General features: G+C 36.3%; 2 protein-coding genes across 4 annotated transcripts in view; one reads left to right on the top strand and one right to left on the bottom strand.

Annotated features, from left to right (window-relative positions):
* LOC114154128 (protein unc-13 homolog B-like) overlaps positions 1 to 11,765 on the bottom strand; it is a 139,987-nt gene extending 128,222 nt beyond the window's left edge. For both annotated transcript variants that reach the window (XM_028032937.1, XM_028032938.1), the window contains exon 1: positions 11,541 to 11,765. In XM_028032937.1, the coding sequence (XP_027888738.1) occupies positions 11,541 to 11,562 (22 nt within the window). In that variant the 5' untranslated portion in view covers positions 11,563 to 11,765. The remainder of the gene's footprint in view (positions 1 to 11,540) is intronic.
* A 7,390-nt stretch (positions 11,766 to 19,155) lies between these two features.
* Positions 19,156 to 23,364, top strand: part of rusc2 (RUN and SH3 domain containing 2) — a 32,475-nt gene continuing 28,266 nt past the window's right edge. For both annotated transcript variants that reach the window (XM_028032942.1, XM_028032941.1), the window contains exon 1: positions 19,156 to 19,333. The gene's annotated coding sequence lies outside the window, so the exon portion shown is untranslated. The remainder of the gene's footprint in view (positions 19,334 to 23,364) is intronic.

Raw genomic sequence — 23,364 nt, 5'->3', positions numbered from 1 at the left:
TAAAGCTAACAGCCACTAAAGACGGGATAAGTGGATACACACGCTGCATTAATAGCAGCAGACGTGTAATTAGCCCTTTAAGCTATCAGAAATAGCTTACATCTCCAAGCCAGGGGCAGTTTACATTTGTTGATAATTGTAGTGTGAATTGTGTTATTGATCCCAAGGAGGCAATTAAATGTTTTCAGTCAAATAGAGAGTAGTTTTACTGATTGAGTAGATTTCTTCTCTTGTTTTATTTTAGTCAGGATCTTATAACAAGATGCTTGGAAGGTAATCTTAAAGTCAAATTGTTGGTTTTTTTAAAACTTTTTTTATAAACTGTACTTAAATAAAATGTTTTTTTTATATATAATTAAATATGTAAACACACCAACATTCATGTTTAGTTGATAAAATGCAGAGAGAATTTATGCATTTCGCAGCAAACACTGTACCAGATGCCAGACATGGTGGTGGCAGCATCATGCTGTTGGGCTGTTTTAATGTTTTATGAATTCTGTATTTTCACCTGAAATTAGCAGCTGGACAGTCAAAGTACACGACACTGACCCAAAACACTAATTAAAACCTTCCAGAATAAAGAATCTGGAATAATTCTGATGAAAATTAATGGTAACGTAACTTTTACTAAAAAAAACACATTTAAACAGCCAATCAGAGCCAAGAGGCGGGGCTTAGCGCTGTCACTCAATCTCATGTATTTGTTGTTAAATGCACTAATGGCAGAGAAACAACTCACTGTTACAAAAAAGCTGCTTATCCGTCATCATTGGTGGCCATGCTAACTAGCCTTAGCATTCTCAACAGGCTATGCTAGCTGTAGTGTAGCAGAGAGCAAGAGGGAGGGTGATGGACAGCGCTAATCAGAGGTTCTGATTTCTGAAAAGTTTGATTTTTTCAGAATATTTGTCTCATACCGTACTGTTATGACAGAGTGACATTTCAACAAATATGTAAAAACTATATTCTTTATAAAAGTTACATGCAACAAAGTTGCTATAAAGACCGATTTATGCAGTTTAACAACAAAAAAAACTGCTGCTTTCAGTTTAGTTACTTTCAAAAGGCAGAAATGATGCAGAAAGGCAAAGACTTGACCAATTTTCCCAAACAGAACTGAAACAAGATGCCAACATAAAAGTATGTCAGCAAGAAATAATGCAGTACAGCTGCAAAAGGTATGACACATGTCCGTGCGTATGGAGGTCTGAATTCCTGCTGGTCCCGGCGACGGGGAGGCAGAAAGCGGGGCAGATGTCAGACACGTGCCAGCTGGAGTGATTGTATGAGAGGATGCGTGCTGCTGGTGACGGTGGGGTAATCGCTCTGAGCTAATGCCTTAAGCAGGGCTGAAACCTAGCGGACCCAGCTGCATTGTGCCAGAGGATGAATTACAGAAAAATGACTCAAATTTAAACCCTTCCTCTTTTTTTTTAAATGAAATGAAGCAGAGGAAGCGTTGTGCATGATCGAAAGCTGTTAAAATGCTTTTCCCAATTAGGAAGGTTTTGAGACGACAAGCTATAGTTGCTATTAGTAGAAAACAGAGGGATGTTCACGTGACGACAGATTAAAGCTGCTGCTCACAAGCTCCCCTGCACGGGAATTATTATGTCACACTCACATCTGTATATTGTCTGAAAACAGCAAATACAAAAGAATCGCAGCTTTGATTGCAAACACTGAACATTTTTCTGGTATTTATGTTGCAAATCATGTGCAATTTTTTTTTTTGACCAACAGTTTCAATAAGCAACATGTAAGGTTTGTTCTTTTTCAAACACAGGTTCTGGGTTTATCGGAAAAGTTTTAACTTAGGTTGAAAAACGTATCACATTAAAAGCATTTTATATCAGTCGATACCAATAATTATCAATTAGTTTTTGTTTTAAATATCTGAAATACTGTCAAACTTTCCTGTTTTGTCCAGTTTTCACTCCATCTTCTTTTTTAAAGCAGTTTTGAGGCACAGTGGATATACTTGAAACTGCTGCTGCACCAGTTACTCAACAGGCTGTTGCTAGGTAACCAAAGAGTGAGCCTTTTCTTAGCTAGCTGAGAGGTTGAGCAGTTACCTATATGTCTCAGACTGCTGTGTGGTTCTGGAACAAAGTTCAGGGAATATTCTATATATTTCTATCAGATGTTTTATTTATGGATATTGATCACATGTCTATTGCAATATATATTGTTGTTGATTTATTATCCTGTCTTATTTTGACTATCACTGTGGTGTCGATGGAGTTCACTTTGATTTTATAGAAAGTAAAATCACAATCATTCAGTGACTTTTACTCAAAGACATACTACGGTCAATTGCTTTGAGTTGTGTGCCAGTCACACTAAGGAGCCCACTTCTGTCTAAAAGTACAATAACAAAGGAACAAATGTTATCTAAATCAAAAGTAGCAAATAAAAACTGTGATTTCTGCTGGACTTTGAAGAAATAATGATGCTATAACAATAATGCAAAGGAAAAAAAGATTAGACATAATTTTCTCTGCAGAGTTTCCCCCTTAGTCATCCTGCTGCTGAGAGCGTGAGCACTCAGGCTGGAGTGGTGGCTCTGGTTTGATCTCCTAACAGGGATGGAAAAGTGGAGCTTTGAAGCTCAAAGGAAGAACAGACCTCTGAGTGGTGAATTAAAAACATTTCAGGCCACAAACACACGGAGAAACAATCCACCTGCTTGCTCTGTGGGACTCTCCCTGATCAGAGCGAAATCTACTTTGTATGATCTATTAAAATGCAAATATCACATTTTTATACAACATTGGGGAAAATTAAACACAGGAAGAAGACAAATAGTTTAGTTGTAAACCTCATTTACAAAATTGCAGCATTTGTAACATTTCCAGCTGCTTCGGTTCACTTTCACAATGCACTGTCAAACAAGCCAGTTGAAAAATCTGTTCCCCTCCTCGCCTGTGGGGACGCTGCACCAAGAACTACTGAAGGAAACGACAGAAAAACTAACTTCTTCCAAACAAATGGAGTGGCATCGATTTTAGCAGTTGGAGGATTTCTCTTTTGCCATTAGCAAAAGTCCAAAAGCAATTAATGCAGCTCATGGGTTTGTTTGTTGTATTTACCCAGATTGCCCTGTGCTGCAGTCTGGTTAGTATTTTTTGAAAGGTCTCTGGTCAGTCATTTTAAAAAAATTAATTAGTTCTACTAAAACATTTTGAAAAAACACATCTACTCGCTTTTCAAAATTTGGGCGCTCATAAAATTGTGGTCTTAAATTTGTACGTTGAGCCTTCAATCGTTTCAAGAAAACTGCTTTAAGTGACTATGGCCTACTCACGTTAGCTTCTCTCCCTCCCCGTCTTTACAGTAGTAAAACCCTCTGTGTCGCTCCTGTGTGGTCATTAACATATCGGTTAGTTTGACACATTTTTCTGAATGGGCTTATACGCTTTTTAGCTTTAGTTGTTGTGGTTTTTCCGTCTCCTACCCGCTCACTTTTCTCGGACTCCGGTTAGCAACTAACCGTTAGCTGAAATGACTCTATTTATAACCTCGTCAGAGAGGGGCGGGCCAAGGAGCCCTAAGGGATTTCATTGGATAAGCCCAATGTCCGTCAATGAAATCAACCAATGGGTTCTCGCGGTCGATAAGAATTATATTTGATATATTTTTTGTTAAATTATGACAGCCCAGGTCCATCCCATATACAGTATGTGCATCAGTCTGTAGTCCAGTCAGCCACTCCTACCCTGGACAGAAGTTCCTACTGAATTCAGTGTTTTGTTTTGTTTTTTCTGTCCAAATTGTTGACCCGCCACAGTGGCGGTGCGATGCTCCAATTTACACGCCACTTCATAATTTTACCCGCATTTGGCCAGTGGCGGGTGCTAATTTTCACCCCTGCCACAACCCATTAATATCAACAGCTTTGATCAAAGGTTTAGATAAAATTCTCATAAAAAAAAAAACAAATGATGTTTAATGTCTATTTTTTGCAACAATAAAAAAAGTCAGTCAGTTAGCTGAGTAGCACTACGGTAAAAGTTAGCAGCTAGCCAATATTAGCTTTCAACTAAATCTTCTAAAAACATTAAATTAAGATTGTTTTTGGATTAAGACTTGAATTGAATTGAATAGTGAGGTAGCAGAGCTGGGCAATAAATCAATTACAACATATATTGCAATAGACACATGATAAATATCAGTAGATAATAAGATTAATAGAATGTTCAATAATTCTACTGAACTCCGACCCAGAACCACACAGCATTCTGGGAGATGTAGGCAGAGGAATGGCTTTAGTTGCTCAAACTCTCCCAGCTAGCTAAGTAAAGTCGGTGGAATCAACTAACTCACTCACTCTTTGGTTACCAAGCAACCCACTCACTCTCTGGTTACCTAGCAACAACTTGTTGAGTAACTTGTGCAGCAGCAGTTTCATGTCACTGTGCCCCATAACGGCTTAAAAATAAAAAATGTTGTGGCGTGAAAGGAAACAATTATCTGAAATATAACAAAATTTTTACATTTTAATCTTTTCACAGTCAAAACACCTGACTGGTCTGAGTACAAAACGCTAAATTAACAAAAGAAAATAAAAATAATTTCAATAACTTTAACGTGTAAAATATAAGCCAACCTTTATTTCAGTTAAACTGATCAATAAGTCATTGAGTCATTAGGAATAATAAATATTTAATACTTTGAAACAATCCAAATAAACTGTGTTAAGGTAAATTACCTTCATACTCAAATTAAATGCTTAAACACAAAATAAAAGACAAAAAATAAAAAATTGTTCTCACTAATTTTTCTGACTTTTATCAAGACAATTTTAATCTCATTTAACTTCAGGCAGTGAGAAAAAAAGGTTTGTATTTTTATTAGATCTATAAAAATATTTGGTTTCAACAGTAAATAACATTTTCCACATTTAGGCTGTCAATCAAAACTCCAGTTTGAATATCAAGTACTTTCAAGGATTTTATACAGAAATCAAGCACTTTCCAAACCTGGAAAACACCTAAATGAAAGGCTTCCAAGCACCTGCAATCTAAATAGCTTAAATAGATATGAGTGGCCTAAAACGCGGGTTAGGAGATCCCCGTAATATTTAATAAAATCTGCTGAGCAGCAGCAGCAGCAGGAGTAGACTGTGTCATTACAAGGAGCCAGACTGAGGGTCTATTTTTAGCTTTAGCCCGGTGGCTTTGCGAGTGTATAGGTTGGAAACCTGTTGGCCATGAAATTAACACCCTTTCACTTCCATTAGATCATAAATAACCCCGCAGACCTGCTGAAATACATCTACTGACGGCTCAGAACATGTTGGATACACTACATTCAGGGTTTTACACATAACTTAGCTGCTTGCTGTGTGGCAGCAGAGAAGTCCTTTAAAAAATCTAATTTCAGCTCAGAAAATAATCAAATTCACAAGAAAATACAGTGAAGTCAGAAGAGAAAATGTTGACTACACTTCTTGTTTGCCGGTTAATTTTACGTTGGCATATTTATCGGCAAAATTATAAAATAACCTTTGTTTGGATTCTTCCTTTTTGGTAGTATTTTCTCATTTTTGGCATTTCAGTATGTTTACGATATACAGGCATCACAATAATGCCTGTATCACATTAATGTGATAATAATGTGCTTATTATCACATTAAGATAATAAAGCAATTTGGATATTGAACCAATATAGATGAATATCTTCACAGATATCACAAATCAGACAAATTTCTTGGTCTCAATAGCCCTTTTTTTGAAGGACAATTAAGTTTACAGAGACTTTATAATTTATTTTATTTGTTGTTTTTGTTCTTAATATTTTGACTATTTAAAATTTCTTCCAGTTCCAGTGTTAAATATTCCTTAGAATTTAAAGTTTATTGATCTTTGTAAGGGTGTACTAATCTATTTACTGATTAAAGATCAGTAGCTGTGACTGATGCTACTGAAAGTTTACTTTGTCCCACTAAGTGTTTCTATCTGCTTACCTCAGACTTCAGGCTATTTAAGGTTTTCATGTCAGTGGCACAAGCAGAAGTGTCTCCTTTAAGTTTCCCTGGAAGCACTGCCAGTTAAGCAGCAAGAAACACACCAGGACCAACCACATATGAGCGCAAATATTGCAAAATTCCTTGCAAATATTTCTAAAGTAGCTCCACATAGCTCCTTGATTTTGATTGAAATAAATGTTACAAAAATTCAAAAGTCCTACAGGAACTCACCTATGATTGCATCTCATAGATCAGTTCCTGCTAAGGCCATTGTAGTTAGAAGGAAAAAAAAAAAAGTACATTTCTGCCAAAAGAATTCAGTCGTTTTGAGATTAATCTAGGAAATCTTCTAGCAAGAACTCAGATATTTCTGAGCCCCAAAAGTAAAAAATTTACACAAAAAAATCTAAGAAGTATTCTAAAAAATGAAAATGTCTGAGTTTGAATAGTCAAAAATTTGCTAGAAAAACACTGATTTAGATTAATCTATAAAATGTTCTGGAAAAAACTTGAGTTTCAAAAGTGGAAGTTTTTATACTTTTGAAACACAGAACTTTTTTTCCAGAAAATTTCTAAGATTAACCTAAAACTTTCTGATTCTTTTCACGCAAATGTTTGACTTTTTAAACCAAGAAATTTCCAAGTTCTTTCTAGAAAATTTCTGAGCTTAATCTCAAAACGTCTGAGTTTTTCGCTGAAATTTACTACCATTTTCTTTCTACCTAAATTGTTGCTAATGCGCCGTCGGAATGGTCAGTTTGAAAAGATGTCTAATATCATTTCATTTGAAAAAGTATTTATTCAATGCATACACAGATATTTACTAATATTTTAGCAGTTTGTTAATGGGTTTAGTTCATTCTAGCAGGACTGCCCCTTTGCAGACATCCATGATCTTGAAATGAAAATGAGTTTGACACTCCAGTCCTAAACGATTACAGAAAATGTCCTGAAGTTCTACTCTGAGCATCCAGGGCAGAAGACCATTCATAAAGCGAGGCAAAAAAGGAAACAGCTTCATAAAGGAAGTGAAATAAAGAGTGCAGGGATGTTAATAAGTTCACATTCCCGTACGACACGGAGAGAGGACAGCGAGAGCAGCAGATGGCCTGGGGATTACTTCCCCTCGGTTCCCATCCCCCTGATTCCAGAACGGGCCGCTGAAGCTTTACTGCTCTCTCTGCCGATCCAGTCCACCGTGCTGAATGACCCGGTCTGTTCTCACCTACTGCTGGCCCACATTACTGACTTATTTTACAGCTGCAACTATTGATTATTCTGACAATTAATCGGTTATTCTAACGATTAATCGATTATTCTGATGACTAATCAGATTTTAAAAATGCCTTATTGTGCAGATTTTTTATTTAACCACTGGAGCTCTTTTTATATGAAATGGAAGTTCATTTAGCATATGATTGATCATTTATTGCAAAGGAAGCATCTAGTAGCACTACTTCAGTACAATGTTTGAGAGCTGCACCCACCTCTGGCAACAATCAACACGCTTTACAGAGAGTTGGGCAGTAACTAGTTACATTTACTCAATTACATTTACCTTAGTAACTTTTTGAAAAAAAACAAAACAAAAAACTTTTAGGAACATTTTAACTACGCTGTACTTTTTACTTTTAATTTAGTAATTTTATTATGAAGAATTTCTACTCTTGAGTGAAATTTCTGGATTCTCGACCCACTGAATGAAAAACATGTTTTAATCAAAAATTCACCAGACACAGACACACACCTGCAGTTTTTATTAAAGTTTTATACGTGTTTCATTGAAAGAGACTGATTTGGAAAGATTTTATTTTGCCTGATTTTGTTATTTTTTGTTACTTATATGAATTATTGTCATTTTCGTCCAAAATTTCCACTTAACTTTATATTTTGGTCTGACTCATGATTTGATTTTTAAATATTAAATAATTCATAATTTGATCAGTTACTCTGTATTTGAGTACCAAATAAATGTTTACTCTTACGTGAGAAACTTCTTGGGCGGATACTTTTTACTTTTCCTTGAGTAAAAATATGTTGAAGTAGCTCTACTCTTACTTGAGTGCAGTTTTTGGTTACTCTGTCCACCTCTGCTTACTGCAAAAATAATTTCCTCTAATCCGAATCTTCATAGCTGATTCAACCGAGTATGATGTAATCCCATTACTGTTTGCATTTACTCAGCTGATAATTGCCTTCCAGAAACAGCAGAGTGTGGATGAGATGTCAGAAAAGCGTGTGCAGGTTTTCCTCTTCCTCAACAAAGCCAGGATGAGGAAAGTGTTTTTAAAATGTCGCCCCACCTGCTCCTCTGCTTTTTCCTGAAGGAAGTGAAACCAGCTTTAGTCAGGCAGAACAACTCTACCTGTCCGGATGTATGAAACTCCTGATGAATTATCTCTCTGAACATTATCTGGAGATCATAGTTAAGAAAACGATCAGAGAAAATCTCCAGCTGCTTGGTTAGGATGATAAAGATCCTCTTACAAGAATGTTTTAGCAATAGCTGAAAAGTAAATAAGTTTGTCTGTAGCTGTAGTAGAAGTTATGGCAGATAAATCAGACTGTTTACAAGCTATTCACAATCGCAGAATCTAACAGAAGTTGCTAAAAATTACTTTAGTATTTTGGATTTTAAACATGGCAACAATCTGGACACCTGCTTTAAATGGTACCATCGCCTCATTTTTTCTGTTGAAAAAATTCTGTCTTTACATCAACACAGTAAAGTGTGAAGTTTCTCTGCAGCTGCTGCTGACATATCACAGCAGGACCTTCTTCAGCAAACATGGTCATATTTTCATTAGCATCTGGCTCAAATGCTAATGAGAATGAGCTAATGAGCAGCAACTGTATCGCTAACTGTTAGAGCACCAGGAGGGACTTATGGCATCGCGGCTCTGCCAGATTTATTTTAACTAGAATCATCACAATTGTTATTTATTCATATAAAAGGGGATTAAAGTGGTGCAAGCCTCCAGCCTCATGTTTCTTAAATTTTACAGGACGAGCCTCGACTGCTTGATATAAGATCACAAAATGAAGACGATATGCCAGTTAAGCTTTTCTCTCTTTTGACCAAAAACTGGATGACAAAAGTCTTCAGTCTGGTGATTTGGTCTCAACTAGTCATTTTGTTGAAGGTCAACTTTGTTTACATTGACTTTATAATTCATTTTATTTGTTTTATTTATTTTGGATATTGAAAGAGTCTTCCAGTTCCAGTGTTAAATGATCATTAGAATTTAAAGATTATTGAACTCTGAGAATATGTTCTTTTGAAATTACCCTTATATTCATTGAAAATGGTCTCAAAATAATATTATCGTTTTTTGCAATAACGTCTGGGACAATTTATCATCCAGTGATAGGTCAGGATGATAAATTGTTAAGAAAAATATCTAAAAAATCTAATTATTGTGGCATTCAAAATATTGAATACTTTATTTTGGTTATTTAATCAATCAGTGAGTAAAAAAAGGTTTCGTTACAACTGCATCTTTTGCAAAAAAATCAAACTTTTAATTAACTTGAAAAATATTCAGCTTTTCTGGTCATTCATAAGCAAATTTAAAGCAAGACTATTAGTTTTCTGCCTAAAGAAGACAGGTGACAGTTGAAAACCTGCAGCAATATTTCAGGTGACAGTCTGAAGCTCTGCAGGTTCATCAGTAACAGAACTACACTCTCCATTTTGGCTCAAGAAACAGAATTACTTTTTTTTTCTTCTTTTTTCATATAAAGTCAGCCACCTGAACCCAGCTGTGCTTCACTCCCTCCATCTCTCACACTTCATCAGCCAGTTCAGTGATGGAAAAACGGCCCGAAGATGAGAGAGAGAAACAAAACACCAAAACAAATTTGATGGTGTGAAAATCAATATGTGAGCGACAGGAGACCAATTAAAGCTACGTTCACACTGCAGGCCTTAATGATAAATTCCGAGTTTTTGTGAAATCTTTTTTTTTTTTTTTGACGTGGTCCTTCACATTTCCAATATACACGACCTGTATGTGATCTCCAGTGTGAATTGCAAACGACCTGAAAGTGTCCCGCATGCGCAGTAGAGGGCGCAATAACGTCACATAGCGAGCGTGCTCAGTGTTTTGCCAACTGCCATAAAAAAGACGTGCTTACCGTTTGCAAAAGTAAACATGGAGGCTAATGGCGGAGCATATCTTTCGATTTTGAAGTTGTTGTCCGACTGGAGCCAGCACATTAACAACTTAATCCTCATTATGGTTCGCCATGGTTGGCTCAGGACGCAGAATAGTGACGTTTAGTCGAGTATCGATGACGTTCAAGTCGGTTGAATGTGACCTGGCTGTTCAGGTTCAGGTCACATTTGATACGTATCGGATTAGATAAACCTATATCTGAGTAGACTGGGTCGTATTCGGAAAAAATCGGATCTGTGTTGTTCAGACTGTCATAAAAAGCTCAACTACACAAGACAAAAAACGTGAACGTAGTTTAGTGATCTATGGAGGAACCAACGCTGCAGTGTTGGCCAGATTCCCGTTATAACCTGAATAGTGAAAATACACAGGCTGGTTTTGTTCTTAATTTATTTTATTTAATTAATTTTTTTACTTCTCCTGCATCACTGATAAGCTCCACACAAAAACCTGCATTATCTGGGCACTTCAACTCAAGGTGCAGTAAAACACATTTGTACATCAGTTCTGGTAGAAACATCAAGAAAACCTACATTTTATTTGATGTTTTTCTTAAAACTAATCCGCATGGCAGAACTTTCAAAAAGCAATATTTGCAATATTTTTATTTATGCATCTTAAATACCACATTTAAATTCTTATTTTGTTATCAGTGATAATCTGTTTTCTTAAAAAAAATGTTTAAAAAGTCAGACAAAAGTTTGTCTACAGCACACCGAGATTGAAGGCTGCATTCCAATACACTGTAAATGGCTGCAGAAGTGGCATGCAGCCTTCATTCATAAGAAAAGTTATTTTCCTTGTCATTTCAATTTAAAATACTTCAATTGACATGAAGTTTTTTCATATTCAACTAACCCGAGTCAACATGGTAGTTTATTTTAAAATAAAATGCAAAGAAATCAATCACTGACTATTCAACAGGTTCCACATAATTGTATTTTGTAAGAAAACGTGTATATATATATATATATATATATATATATAGTAATCTGTTTAAGATAACAATTAACCAAACTTCAAATCACTTCAGATTGACGAGTTAGTTGAACTATGATTTGGTGTTAGTTTACATTTTTCCCCACTAAATGTTACTATAAAATTTGGTCTCCAGTTTAAAACTTTTTTTAGTGAAACTCAAGTTTTAAGAGGTTCCACACGAATGAAGATTTAATGTAACTTTCTTATATTTAGACTCAAACACTTCAAGGTTTCTGTAAAACAATTTGATGTAGTTGAATCCACTCCTGCTTAAAACGCAGCAATTTTTAAACTAAAATAGACTTTACAGTTTGAATTATGTATAATTCCTTTTACAGTTTTGCACCAATTCCCCCCCTCAAACCATAGCAAGCATAATATTTAACAAATCTACCCAGAGCGCATACCTCTGACGCACAGCAGGGACATCGCAGCGGGATTTTGTGCAACAGTTTCTCCAAAGCCGAGCAGTGAGTTTCCCCAACCCAGTTGCCTGTTGCTCCGCAGTCATTTATACTCCAGCCAAAATCTCACTCACTTTCCGCGCCATCACACAAATCAATAAAATAAAAAAGGAAGCGCAATGATGTGATGCGGACAATCCGCGGAGCCCTGAGAGGTTTCAGGGTCGACTGTCACCGGCTGAGACCGACAGACTACCGGCTGAAATCCGGTAGAGCGAGGCGGCTCTGCTGCTGCGTTCACGGACCGGAGTGATGAGTCAGAATTTAGAAATTCCGATTCGTAACAGGTGTTTCAGGGAACTTTTAGAAACATTGTATTGGCCGAAGTTCCTTATTAGAAAGTCTAAATTTGGCCAATTTTAAAGCAGTATGAGCATATTATCAGTTTTAACACTTCAATTGTAAATGTAGCCATTTTGTGTATACATCTAATGGTGTAAATATTCTCTACAGTTGACTAGCACAAAACTTAGTTTCTGACATCAAGTTTTGCAATAAAGTTAACATCCAAAGAGTTAGACCAAAGTTGCAAGTGTGTAAACTTTTAGAAAGTTGCCAGTTTACACTGGCCTCTGTGGTTGATGTTGACTCAGGCCTCTGTGGTTGATGTTGCTGATAGTTGCTAGGTTCCTGAGGCGTAGGGTTTTTGTGGGGATGTTCTCCCTTGGTGCCCAGAAACATGGAACTGAAATTTCTGCTGGTATCTTGGCACCTGAGGCTCAGCCTTTTGTGGTTGAGGTTTCTGGTAGTGGCTGGGTGCCTTGGACTGCATTTTCTTTTGGTTTGTTGGCTCAAGGCTGCCTCTCTGAGGTACTGCTTGGTGGAATGGTGCCTGGAACTGAGATTTGTGATGATGACCTTGACCCTGGTGCTCAGGCATCCCTAACGGAGGCCTCAGTTGGTGGCCAAGTGCCTGAAACTGAGATCTTTGCTGGTAACCTGCACCATGGAGCCCAGTTTTCTGTGGCTGAGGCCTCAAAATGCTTGGAAGTGAGGTTTATGCTGATAGCCTTGAGCCTGTAGTTCAGGCTTCTGTGGGACAGATTTCTGTTAGTGACTAGCTCTTACTTGGTGACTAAGTGCTTGTGGCTGGGTTCTCATTTGGTTGATTAGCGATTGTGACTAGCCCTCAGGGGCTGAGGTCTTGGTTGGCGTCTAGACGCCGGTACCGGGTACTTACTGGCCACATGAGGATGAGGTCTCTGGAACTGACTTGGTACCTTTGGTGGAGGCGTCTGCTGGTTAGTTATCTGGAGTTCAGGCTTTGGTTGTTATAGTTTCTGGAAGTGGCTTGGGGCTTGATGTAATGTTCTCAGATATTGATTGGATGCTTGGGGCAGAAGAATTTCTTGGTAGCTCAGCACCTGGGATTCATGGTAATGCCTGGATGCTTCAGGCGTTGGGTATTTGCTAGGCATTTGGGGCAAAAGCTTCCTCTGGTAGCTTGGCACTTGGAATTCAGGTTTCTGAGCCTGGGGTCTTTGGTGGTTGTTGGATTCCTTGGTTGGCAGGATCTCAGAACGGCCAGGTGGATTCTGGCTATGGCTAAGGGCCTGGTGACTTTGATAGTTGTTCAGTTCATGGCGCTGAAACCTTTGCTGGTAATTACTGGACTTGACATTTAGTTGTTGCAAATAATTAAGACATCTGGAGTGAAGGTTTTGCTGGTAAACAGGTTCTTGGGATTGAGGCTTCATTTCACTGCTGGTTGGCTGAGGATTACCCCTTGGCTCGTTACGAGGAAGTTGTAACCGCTGATTCACAAAAGGAACATGTGGATAGTTTTGTTGATGGTTGAGGTCCTCAGGTGGATGGATGCAGGTTCATAACGACCTGCAGGGGTTTCAAGAAAAAAGGCTTCATTTTATGTCTGTCGAGAATTTAAATTTTATTTCAAACAAGTTTTTTTTAAAAGACTGACAGTCTAATTTTATGTAAGAAATGTTGCGTTTAGTAACAGCTGAGAAACTCTGAACATTTGACATTTTACAGTTGAAAAAATTCAGTTCATAAAATACCAGGTAAATATCTGAAAAGTATCTAATCTCATAACATCCTTAGATGTTAATTGAATATAATGATTTATTCTTTGTAATAAATTAAATATTTGAGCAACTAATGCCAAATAAGGGCAACTTCTCATTTGAGTCATATTATATGCAATATTTACATAAAATACAAAACTTACTTCAACCTTTTGTAGCTGATGTTCCTTTCTGATCTTATGAGAAATATTTTATTTTTTACATATTGAAAAACATGAATTCAACACATAACTTATATGACTAGTGTATTTAAAACATTTTAAAATGTATTTAAAAAATTTAATAGTTTTATTTAGGCATAAAATAAGCCTCTGAACAACGACTATGTGATTTATTTATTCTTTTATAGTTGTTTGAGATTGCTTTGTTGTACTTTAGGTTTGATTTTTTTAACTTTCATAAATAGAACAATATAAATGTATATTTGTACAAAAAGCCACTTGGAGTGGGATCCATGAGCACCTGATGCCAAAAGATCACACTCTATGTATAGAACTTCCTCTCATGTTATGTAAACAGATCTTGTTTTTTTTTTTCAATCTGAGAAAACAGAAACAAACATTATATAATGAACTACCCCGTCAGTAGTGCTGGGATTATGCGGAGATCCTGTATGCACATGCAACCGCCGTTATCCTCATCTCACCGGATGAGGCCAGATCAGAAAACGTAGAAGTTATAGTTCTCAATAAACTCAGAGTTAAAGACACCAGAGCAGGTAAATGATGTTGAATGTATATTAAAATATTTATTGTAGTAGAAACTAAATACTTCCATTCAAAACTTATTATAAAATTTGGTACAAAATCAGTTGTTTATAATTAATTAAACCAGAAATTAGTATATTTAACCTATATTCTGCAAGCATAAATCCATTACAATTTGATTTAGGTATAAACCAGCTTTTGGCTACTCCTGCAGGAAACATTCTGCCATCTAGTGGCGGGAAAAGGGAGTTCATTGGTCAAGTACAAAAAAGCAGTTAAAAATGCATACATGTGGAGAGTATTAGGATATTAGATCCATATTAAACCCCATACCACTAATTGCATTAGCTTAAAGTTGCCAGTATGGCCCCCCATTCAGCACAGTAAGATGTTTTGTGATTCAGTTAAAAGAGCAAAAAAAATATCTAGAAATGTTGATCCATAATGATTATTTTTAATTCAATCAGGACATTCACCAGAATTATCAAATGGAAGCCTTAAAAAAAATTGCTTTTTGCAGTTGTCACTCTGTGCATTAAACAGCTAACTCACAACTGAACTCAATTTTTACCACTGAAACTACCCATCATTGTCTATACCCAATTAAACCCAAACAAACCACTCCAGCAGTTTCACTTTTGTGACATTACAGTCCAAAACACAACAAATGATTAGTGCTTAAACAAATGGTCAAAAATCAAAGTGACGGTGCAATTATTGTTTTATAACTATTTGTACTGTCATTTATTTTTAACTTGACTAAAAACTGCTATGTAAACATTTTAACATGGTTTTATTATTCATGCCAAGGAGAATGAAATGCAAAAGTTTTTCTGGTAGTTGCATTGACTTTGGACTTAAAGCTAAACAGATAACCAACAGATGCCATGACTCTTCACATTGGGCTTCTAACATGGATGCTGAGCCTATTTTCTTCCTTCAGGTCCTGGGACCTTGAGGTCCAAATGAAATACAAACTTTCAGAGATACAGTTCAGTTTCCCCCAACCCAGGTCAGATGTTTGTAGCCCATGTGTAAAAGTCACCCGTCACCAATGGGCCTTGATGCACCGATTCCAGACTCAGTCCACTCCATGTGATACTCCCATGAATTCTTATATTTTGACAATCCTGTCAAGACTGTGGTCATCCTTGTTTGCGTACCTTCTATGCCGTTTCCTTCCATACAGCACCCTGAAACACCAGTTTTAAAGACCTTAAATATAGAGTACATCAATGACTGGACAAGATAGGCAGTCCAGTTTTGATCTTGTGCAATATTCCTTTCTATTGACTTAAGTCTTCATTACCTGTAATCCATAAAATATTCAGTCCATTTGAAACAAATGAGTAGCTTTTCCAGAGCTGTAGCGTTGCCACTTCTGGCAACTTGTCTTAATGCATCAAACATTTGTAGAGTTCTAGTCTTCCCACAACCAAGGATGGTCAATTATTCAAGTTTGCTGGTAGCTCCCATGGTAAGCATTTCCTTGGTTCACAGCTTAATAACCAATACCACAAGGTCCAACACAACCCTTGTAAGTCAGTTTGATTCAGTTGCAACAGAACAGTGGTACATCTAAAGACCTACAATACACCAACACTGGAAAAGGTGTGTCGGACACCCACTTTAAATGTGAATAGTTGAAATGTCGGTTGTTCAAAGGCTACCTCAACAGAATATCTAAACAGCCCATCAAGATTTTATTGTCTTTTAATTTGCTAGTTAGTGCTCAAGTCTTTTCAGAGCAGTCCTTGAACAAGATTTTTTTTTCTTCAGAAAATTAAACAGCAAAAATTCATCTTACTTCAACTTGCTTTAAAAAAAAAAGAAAAGGAGATTCAAATATCAGACATACAGAACTTTGGTTTTGGAAGGTTGACTTCCCCCACCACTCAGTTTTACTTGACAGATGCTTTAAAGTTACTATTTGAATAAAGCATCACTTTACTTTTCCAGGAATACACTTAATTCAAATTAGTGTCCAACGCTGTAACAAAGAATTAGAAAGACCCAAGAAATGCAGTTACCACATGTCAATGTATTGGCTTTTATTTTCTGAGTTGTCAAGTTTGGCCAACTTAGTCAAGGTACAGCTTCTGTGGTTGGATGGCTGGAAAGAAAAAAAAATCTATTAGTTTTGATCAATGCACAGAAGTATTTGAAACAAAAACACTCACCTATTGAGCAGTCCAATACCCTATTGGCCAAGGTCCCCAGCAAAAGGGGAAAGAGAGACTCCATTACTGCCAGATTTGTGTGTTGGATCCTGTGACCTGGTTGAAGGCGGTAGGTTTCCAAGCTGGTGTTGATGACCATGTCCCAGGCTCTGGATATTAAATGACTGTTCAGCCCAGGGTTGCTGCCCGGAACGGGGTGCAATCTGGTGAGTTTGGTGAGGCTGGAACCAAGATTTCTGCTCATAATGCAAAACCATGCTCTGAGGTTGGGACCTGGGGTCTGGTTGGTGGCCAGAATAGAATAGAATAGAATAGAATAGAATAGAATAGAATAGAAGTACTTTATTCATCCCAGCAGGGAAATTACTTCGCAGTTACAGCATAGAGACAAGACAAGACAAGAGACAAGACACAATAACAACGTCCGGGTGTTGAGTCTGGAGTTTGGCTGCAGTAGAGCTGATGACGTCATAGGCCACTGCTGCATCAGCCGATGGGGGAATGCAAACAGCGATCAAAATGGCGGACGTAAACTCCCTCGGCAAATAATACGGCCGCATTCCCACAGCCAGAAGTTCAATGTCCGGGCTACAATCTGTTCCTTCACTGAGCCTGAGACCTTGGCTCTAGCTGGTAATGTGTACAACTAATTAATACTGTTCAGACAACCAATCAGAGCTCTTCCCAATTGATCAGTTGAAAACAGGCAAAATCAATAACCCCAGACTGCTCTTAGAAACAACAGCTTTATGAAGGGAAAAATTTATTCGGTAGGTGGCGGTAAATGCACTTTAAGTTGGTTGCCATTCACCAATGAAACACAAAAGAAGAAGAAGGAAAAGATATACAATTTTTCTGCCATATTTTATGCTTAGCTTAGTTCACAGAATTTAATGACTTTCTGGAACCTGAACAGGTGTGCAAACTTGCTTTATTTTAGTGATAAGTAAGGTCCACTTAATTTTATGAAAATGATGGCACAATCAGCACAATTGTTAACTAACTGCCAATATCTGACTGCCAATTTGTGTCTGACTTCCAATTTGAAGTAATCAAATTTATCAGTAAATTTGATGACTTCAATGAAAAAGCATTAAACTGTTTATTTTCTGAATAAATTTAATGTGCTTAAATATGCTCCTAAAACGTCCTGTTTGGTTGTAATAAAAATATGACCACTAGATGGGGCTCATTTAACACAACAGAAGAAAGACTGATAAGGTAAACAGATTTGACATTTAACTCTCCTGTTATGTTCGTTTCTGAGGTACAGTAATAATGTTCGTGGGTTAATTTGACCCAGGGAGTGTTTAGTCATGCAATAGTGTCAGAAACCAAAACATTCCTCCAAAACAATTTTGTGTCTGATTATTAACTCCAATACTAACCATTTCAATCAATATTTGTGCAATGATGTTTTTTATTTCTCAGAAATTAAAGATCAATGACGACACAAGAAAACAATAATTTCCTTGAAATTGATCTTTGGTAAAAAATTTGATATTACACTTTTTTTTTCAATAGGTGATAATTGAACTTGAGACACACATACTGTTCTGGGTCAAACTAACTCGCTGATTAAAATCAAGATAAATGAGTCATGCAGAGAGTATTTATGTTTTCCTTCACTTCTGCTGAGTGCCCACTCAGAGTGGGTGGAGTTTGTTCACGGGAACAGAAAAGGTTTCCGTCAAAAGCTGTATGAACACCTGCTTTCTCACAGTTTCCTAGTGTAGTAAAGAAAATAGTGAGAACGTGGGCTTGTGTGTGTCGGTGTGTGCATTTAGGTGTGTGTTTGTGTGTGTGTGGTGAAATAGGGTTCATAGCTACAAGAAACATATAGAATTGGACATTTTTAAAAATCTTTTTTTGAACTTCAACTTCACTGCCGGGTCAAATTGACCCGAACAGTATCTATGTAAAAAGTAGATGCAGGGGGGTTACAAATGTGTAAAATGAAGAAATTTTCAATTTATATGTAGAGTGCACCTATTAAGACAAATAGAAAACGTTTTATGCAAAAAAAAATACTTCCAACTATTTAAAAAATGTTTTTAAACTTTAAAACTGGTCAATGTGACCCGCAACATAACAGGAGGGTTAATTATATGATCCCACCTTGGATGCATTTTTCCTTTATGTTTGGCTATAGTAAATCTTTGTATATCTTTGTATATATTTCTTTGTATATATATATATATATATATATATTTTTTTTTTTGCTCAGGTCCCTCTTGAAAATGAGATCTAGATCTCAACGGGGTTTACCTGATTAAATAAGGGAATAATAATATATATATATATATATATATATATATATATATATATATATATATATATATATATATATATATATATATATATGCTAGCTTGGTGCTCTTGGGGGCTCCCTCGTGATGCAGGGGCCCTAAACAGCTTTGGGCCGGTCCTGGACAGAATTAAAACCCATTGTTGTCTTTTTGTCTTTGTGTAAAATCCCTTATGTTTGTATTTTATTATTGAGTATAGAAGGTGAACTTATCCCTGGATGAGGTGACATGCTTGTTGACAGTCATTTGTCCCAGCCCGGGTTAGATAATCCGGTTTGGGGCCAAGATGGTGACCTCAGGCTGACGTGAGGCTCCGGTCCCTCCCATCCTGCGATGCTCCTCCGCGGCTTTGCCTGCCTGCAGTCTGGCTCTCAGAGAGAAAACAACATTCCCACAAGGAGAAAACTAGCAACCAAGCTCGGTCATACACCGCTACACCCGTTGTTTGTTTGTTTTACATCGAAAACGGAACGACCGAAGACTACGTCGGACAAGGTAAAGCGGATAAATGCTGATTTTTGTTGTTTGAACCGCGGGTGGGTGAGGAGAAAAGGCTCCACTAACCACCATCGAGTCGGAGGCTGAAAAAATGCTATGATGCAGTCTGAACCGAAAAACACAGCTTCGGTTTCCAAACTTCATAATATTTTATTAAGGAAGAAACAATTTCCGTTTACAATGAAGTAAACGACGCTTTAATGGAAAGGTGACCCTAAAATTAGCTTGTGGCATTACGTGTTTTCAGTATGAAGGCTCGTTCTAACGGTTTGACACAACATCACCATCTTCATCGATGTTTAACTGTGTATGTTCGGATTAAATATGGCCGCCATCTGCTCTGAATTACATTGTAATTGGTAATGTTTATATTTATACAGTGTATGTTTGTTGGTGGCGCAGACTTTGCCCCTTCAGCGGCCTTGTCCTCTCTGTTGTCTCCATATTGATCCCACATTACTGGAATCATCCTCAGCAACACGCGTCACGTTCGAAAGAACGTACCAGTACGACTTCCGCTTTGGCCGTTCAAAATAAAAGCATTTCAAATTCTATCATTGTTTTTTTCTTTTGGGAGGAATTCTATGCTTTATTTTTGTTCTAAAGATTAATATGAATTATTATCTTTGCGGGTTTTTTAAAAAGTGATTATATTAAGTAAAATAGTACATTTTAGGCAAAGCAGCACACACCAAAGTATTTTTTAAGGTATTTTCTAACTTCCTTGCAGTAAGATAACTGAATGACTGAGTACATATAGTTTTTTTTACTATAAAAAAAAAAACGTAAAAAAATATGCCGTTTCATATAGGTATTTAATGAAGTGTGCTTTTTTTGAAAAAATCTGAAAACCTCACATAGTAACTGCATTTAATATTTTTAAATTTATCTATTGATGCTTTCATGGAACCAAAAATAATGAAGTAAACAATCTCTACAATACTATTAGTTTTTGGGATTCATTATTTGGATTTCATTGATATTATTCAATAACATAAATCTCCATTCCTACACACCAAAGTGGGTTTTACTGGCAGATAAAGACTTTTTATTTTGACTTTTTGTGCCCTCAAAAAGGCCAGTTCTTTCTACATTAAACACTATAAATACAATTTATGCAGATATGTATCTAAGAGGGCGTTTGTTGGTCTTGTTGACTGTATTGGTTATATGGCAGGTATGTCAAATCTGTAAAAAATACAATAAAAATATTGATGGAACAAAAACACTATAAATATAGTTATTCATGTTTTTTTTTTTGCATGAACAAAGTAGGGTTTTCAGTTTTGATGCATTAAAGGTGCAAGCCAAGCAAAAAAATAGAAAAGAAAATATGTTACATTATCTGTCAACAGTACAATCTGGTCTAATTTAAGAAGTGTACCCAATAAGTAATACTTTAAGAGACCAAGGCCTTGTATAAAAATAATTTTTAAGCTTTTATTTTGAAGGTTGAAGGCCTGTTCTTCCTGTTTTGTCCCATCTGGTTTCTTGTTGTCTTTTACAGAGAGTATGGTGGGGATGCAGATTACTCTGATCTAAATAACAGCGTTATGTTTGTGACAGGGATGCAGGATTAGCATTTAAGCTCTGATACCTGATTCCCATCAGATGGATCATCTGTGTAAACGGCTGAAATGATATTATTATTTTTCCTTTAGGGAGTGACTGTGACTGCTCAGATTTAATTTCCTGCTCTTTTTTTAATCTAGGCTTTGTTTTGTTTTTTCTTTAAGTATTTTCATATCAAATTGTAGGAGTGTTGTGTCTGTAAAGCGTCTTATCCCGTTGCCTGTGTTACTCTGTGCTGTTAAAGACAATTAAATAATCTCAGGAACAATGCAGAGAAATAAAAGAAGGTGATCCTGTTATATAAACTGTTTTTTGGCCTGGTCTGCATTTTGTAGCCCTTCTCACCATTTGACATTGTTGCCCGTCTGTCATTGTTAGATGATTTTTGTTTGTCTCTCAAGTGTAAACTGAATAAGCTAGAATTTCATTCTTTTGTATTATTTTCCTTTCACGTTGTCGACTTTTTCAAAGTGGCAAAAGATGCATTTATAGCCATTTAAAAATTTTAGGACAGCGTACATTATGCTTTTTATTCTTCTGGATTGAAAATAGTAATACAAAACTAAAACATATGACCTCCACAGTGAACAACATCAATGTGCTTCATTTAGAGGCTCAAACTAGACAAATAACATTCCCCAAAGTCACCCGGATAGGAGAGGATTGCAATAATTGATGCCTGAAGACTGAAATCCATGGATGACAACCTCTGCATCTTCAGATGATTTTGATTTCAAAATTGGATTTCATAAAGTATTTTAAATTTGGTTAAAGGAAACTAAATTTAGAAGCAAAATCTTCACATTTAACAATGCAGAGGTTCTCATCCATAGATTTCAGACGTCATCATTTATTCCAAAGCTGTCCTTCCTATAGGTTATATTTGGGAATGTTATTTGCTGCTTGTTTGAGGTTTTACTTCCATGAGACCTGCCGGCTAAATATTGCATTTAGCATGAAAAATAAAACTTCAGAACTCGTAAAATCTATTAGCCAACAATTATTTCACTCTAAACAGTTATTTGAGATTTAAATATTGTACAAACTGATGTTGCTATGACAATATATTTGCAACATTGGTGTTGGTGAATCTCATGCTCTGTGAAGGTTTTAAAGCTAAACTACTTTATTTATTAATGTTCTGTTTGTTTTATACTGTATTGTTTTATTGAGATTTTTTTAAATTTCTAGTGCTTTTTCAGCCGTTTCAGTTTTTTCAAGTTATTTTACTATAATTACTCACAAAAGACTAAATAAACTATTAGGTTTACATATCCCAGGCCACTCATTATTTCTCTTTCTAGTTGAGTTCCTGACAGGATTTATATGTAAATATAGGGCTGGACAATAAATCAATAAAATATATATATAGCGATAGATATGGCAATCAATATTAATAGATATTTTAGAATATTGAATGTTCAATATAATTATCGATGAAATGCTTATATCGTGATATGTTTTTCAGTCATGTCGTCCAGCCCTGTTTAAATATAAACCCAAGTTCCTCCAGAACTAAAACGGGAATAAAGCTCCGGCTCAAACTGAGGTGTTTTGACGATGACTCAGCTGTTGTGCATCAGCTGCATATATGTCAGTCACCAAGCGCGCTGAGTTTGTGTCTGGGTTTTAATTAGCCGTCCTTCCCGTCTCCAACACTGGCTTGTTTGTTTAACCAACGACCATGTGGAGCAAAGCCTGCTGTTATAGCAGAAATATTACACCACATGCAATTATACTTTGCATAATTTTGCCAATTTGTGTCAAATAAAGCTGAGTAAATTTACTGGCATCCTTGAGGCTGGAAATACACTCAAACTAGCCATCCTAAAGCAAAAATTGTTTTAACTTAAAAATTAAAATAAGGGGCATTCATAATTATGGACAAAATAAGCAATAAATGAATTAATCGCACGATGAATTAAAACAAGGCAGTAATTTCTATTTCCATGATTTATTGCTTTTCTCTTTTGTCTCTTTCTACCAAAAACTGGAGGACAAAAGTTTTCAGTCTGGTGTTTTGGTCTCAACTAGCCTTTTTTTTTAAGGACAGTTTTGTTTACTGAGACATCACAATTCACTTTATTTGTTGTTTACTTTATTTATTCTGGATATTTAAAATGTCTTCCAGTTCCAGTGTTAAATATTTTTTACACTCTGCACTCTGATCATATTTCTGTCGTTGTAAATACGTTATTCCACTTTTTTTGTTGTTGTGGTAGGTACCCAGTGTACAGCTAAGTTCAATAAACTTTATAATTGAAAGTTTATTGATATCTGATAATATGTTTGCATTATTATTTGTTATAATTACAGGTCCAATAATAAGTCCTTAGTAGTGTGACATTTCTCACATTTCCAATCGAACGCAAAATTACTCCAGGTATGTTATTTGTAGTTCAAAGCATTTTGGCTCTTATTGTGAAGGGCTGCTTACTTAGCATTAGCTGTTAGCA

The sequence above is a fragment of the Xiphophorus couchianus genome, chromosome 12 (genome assembly GCF_001444195.1).
Source record: "Xiphophorus couchianus chromosome 12, X_couchianus-1.0, whole genome shotgun sequence".
NCBI classification, from domain to species: domain Eukaryota; kingdom Metazoa; phylum Chordata; class Actinopteri; order Cyprinodontiformes; family Poeciliidae; genus Xiphophorus; species Xiphophorus couchianus.
The sequence above is the reverse complement of the archived record's forward strand: the minus strand, read 5'-3'. Positions and strand labels throughout refer to the sequence as shown.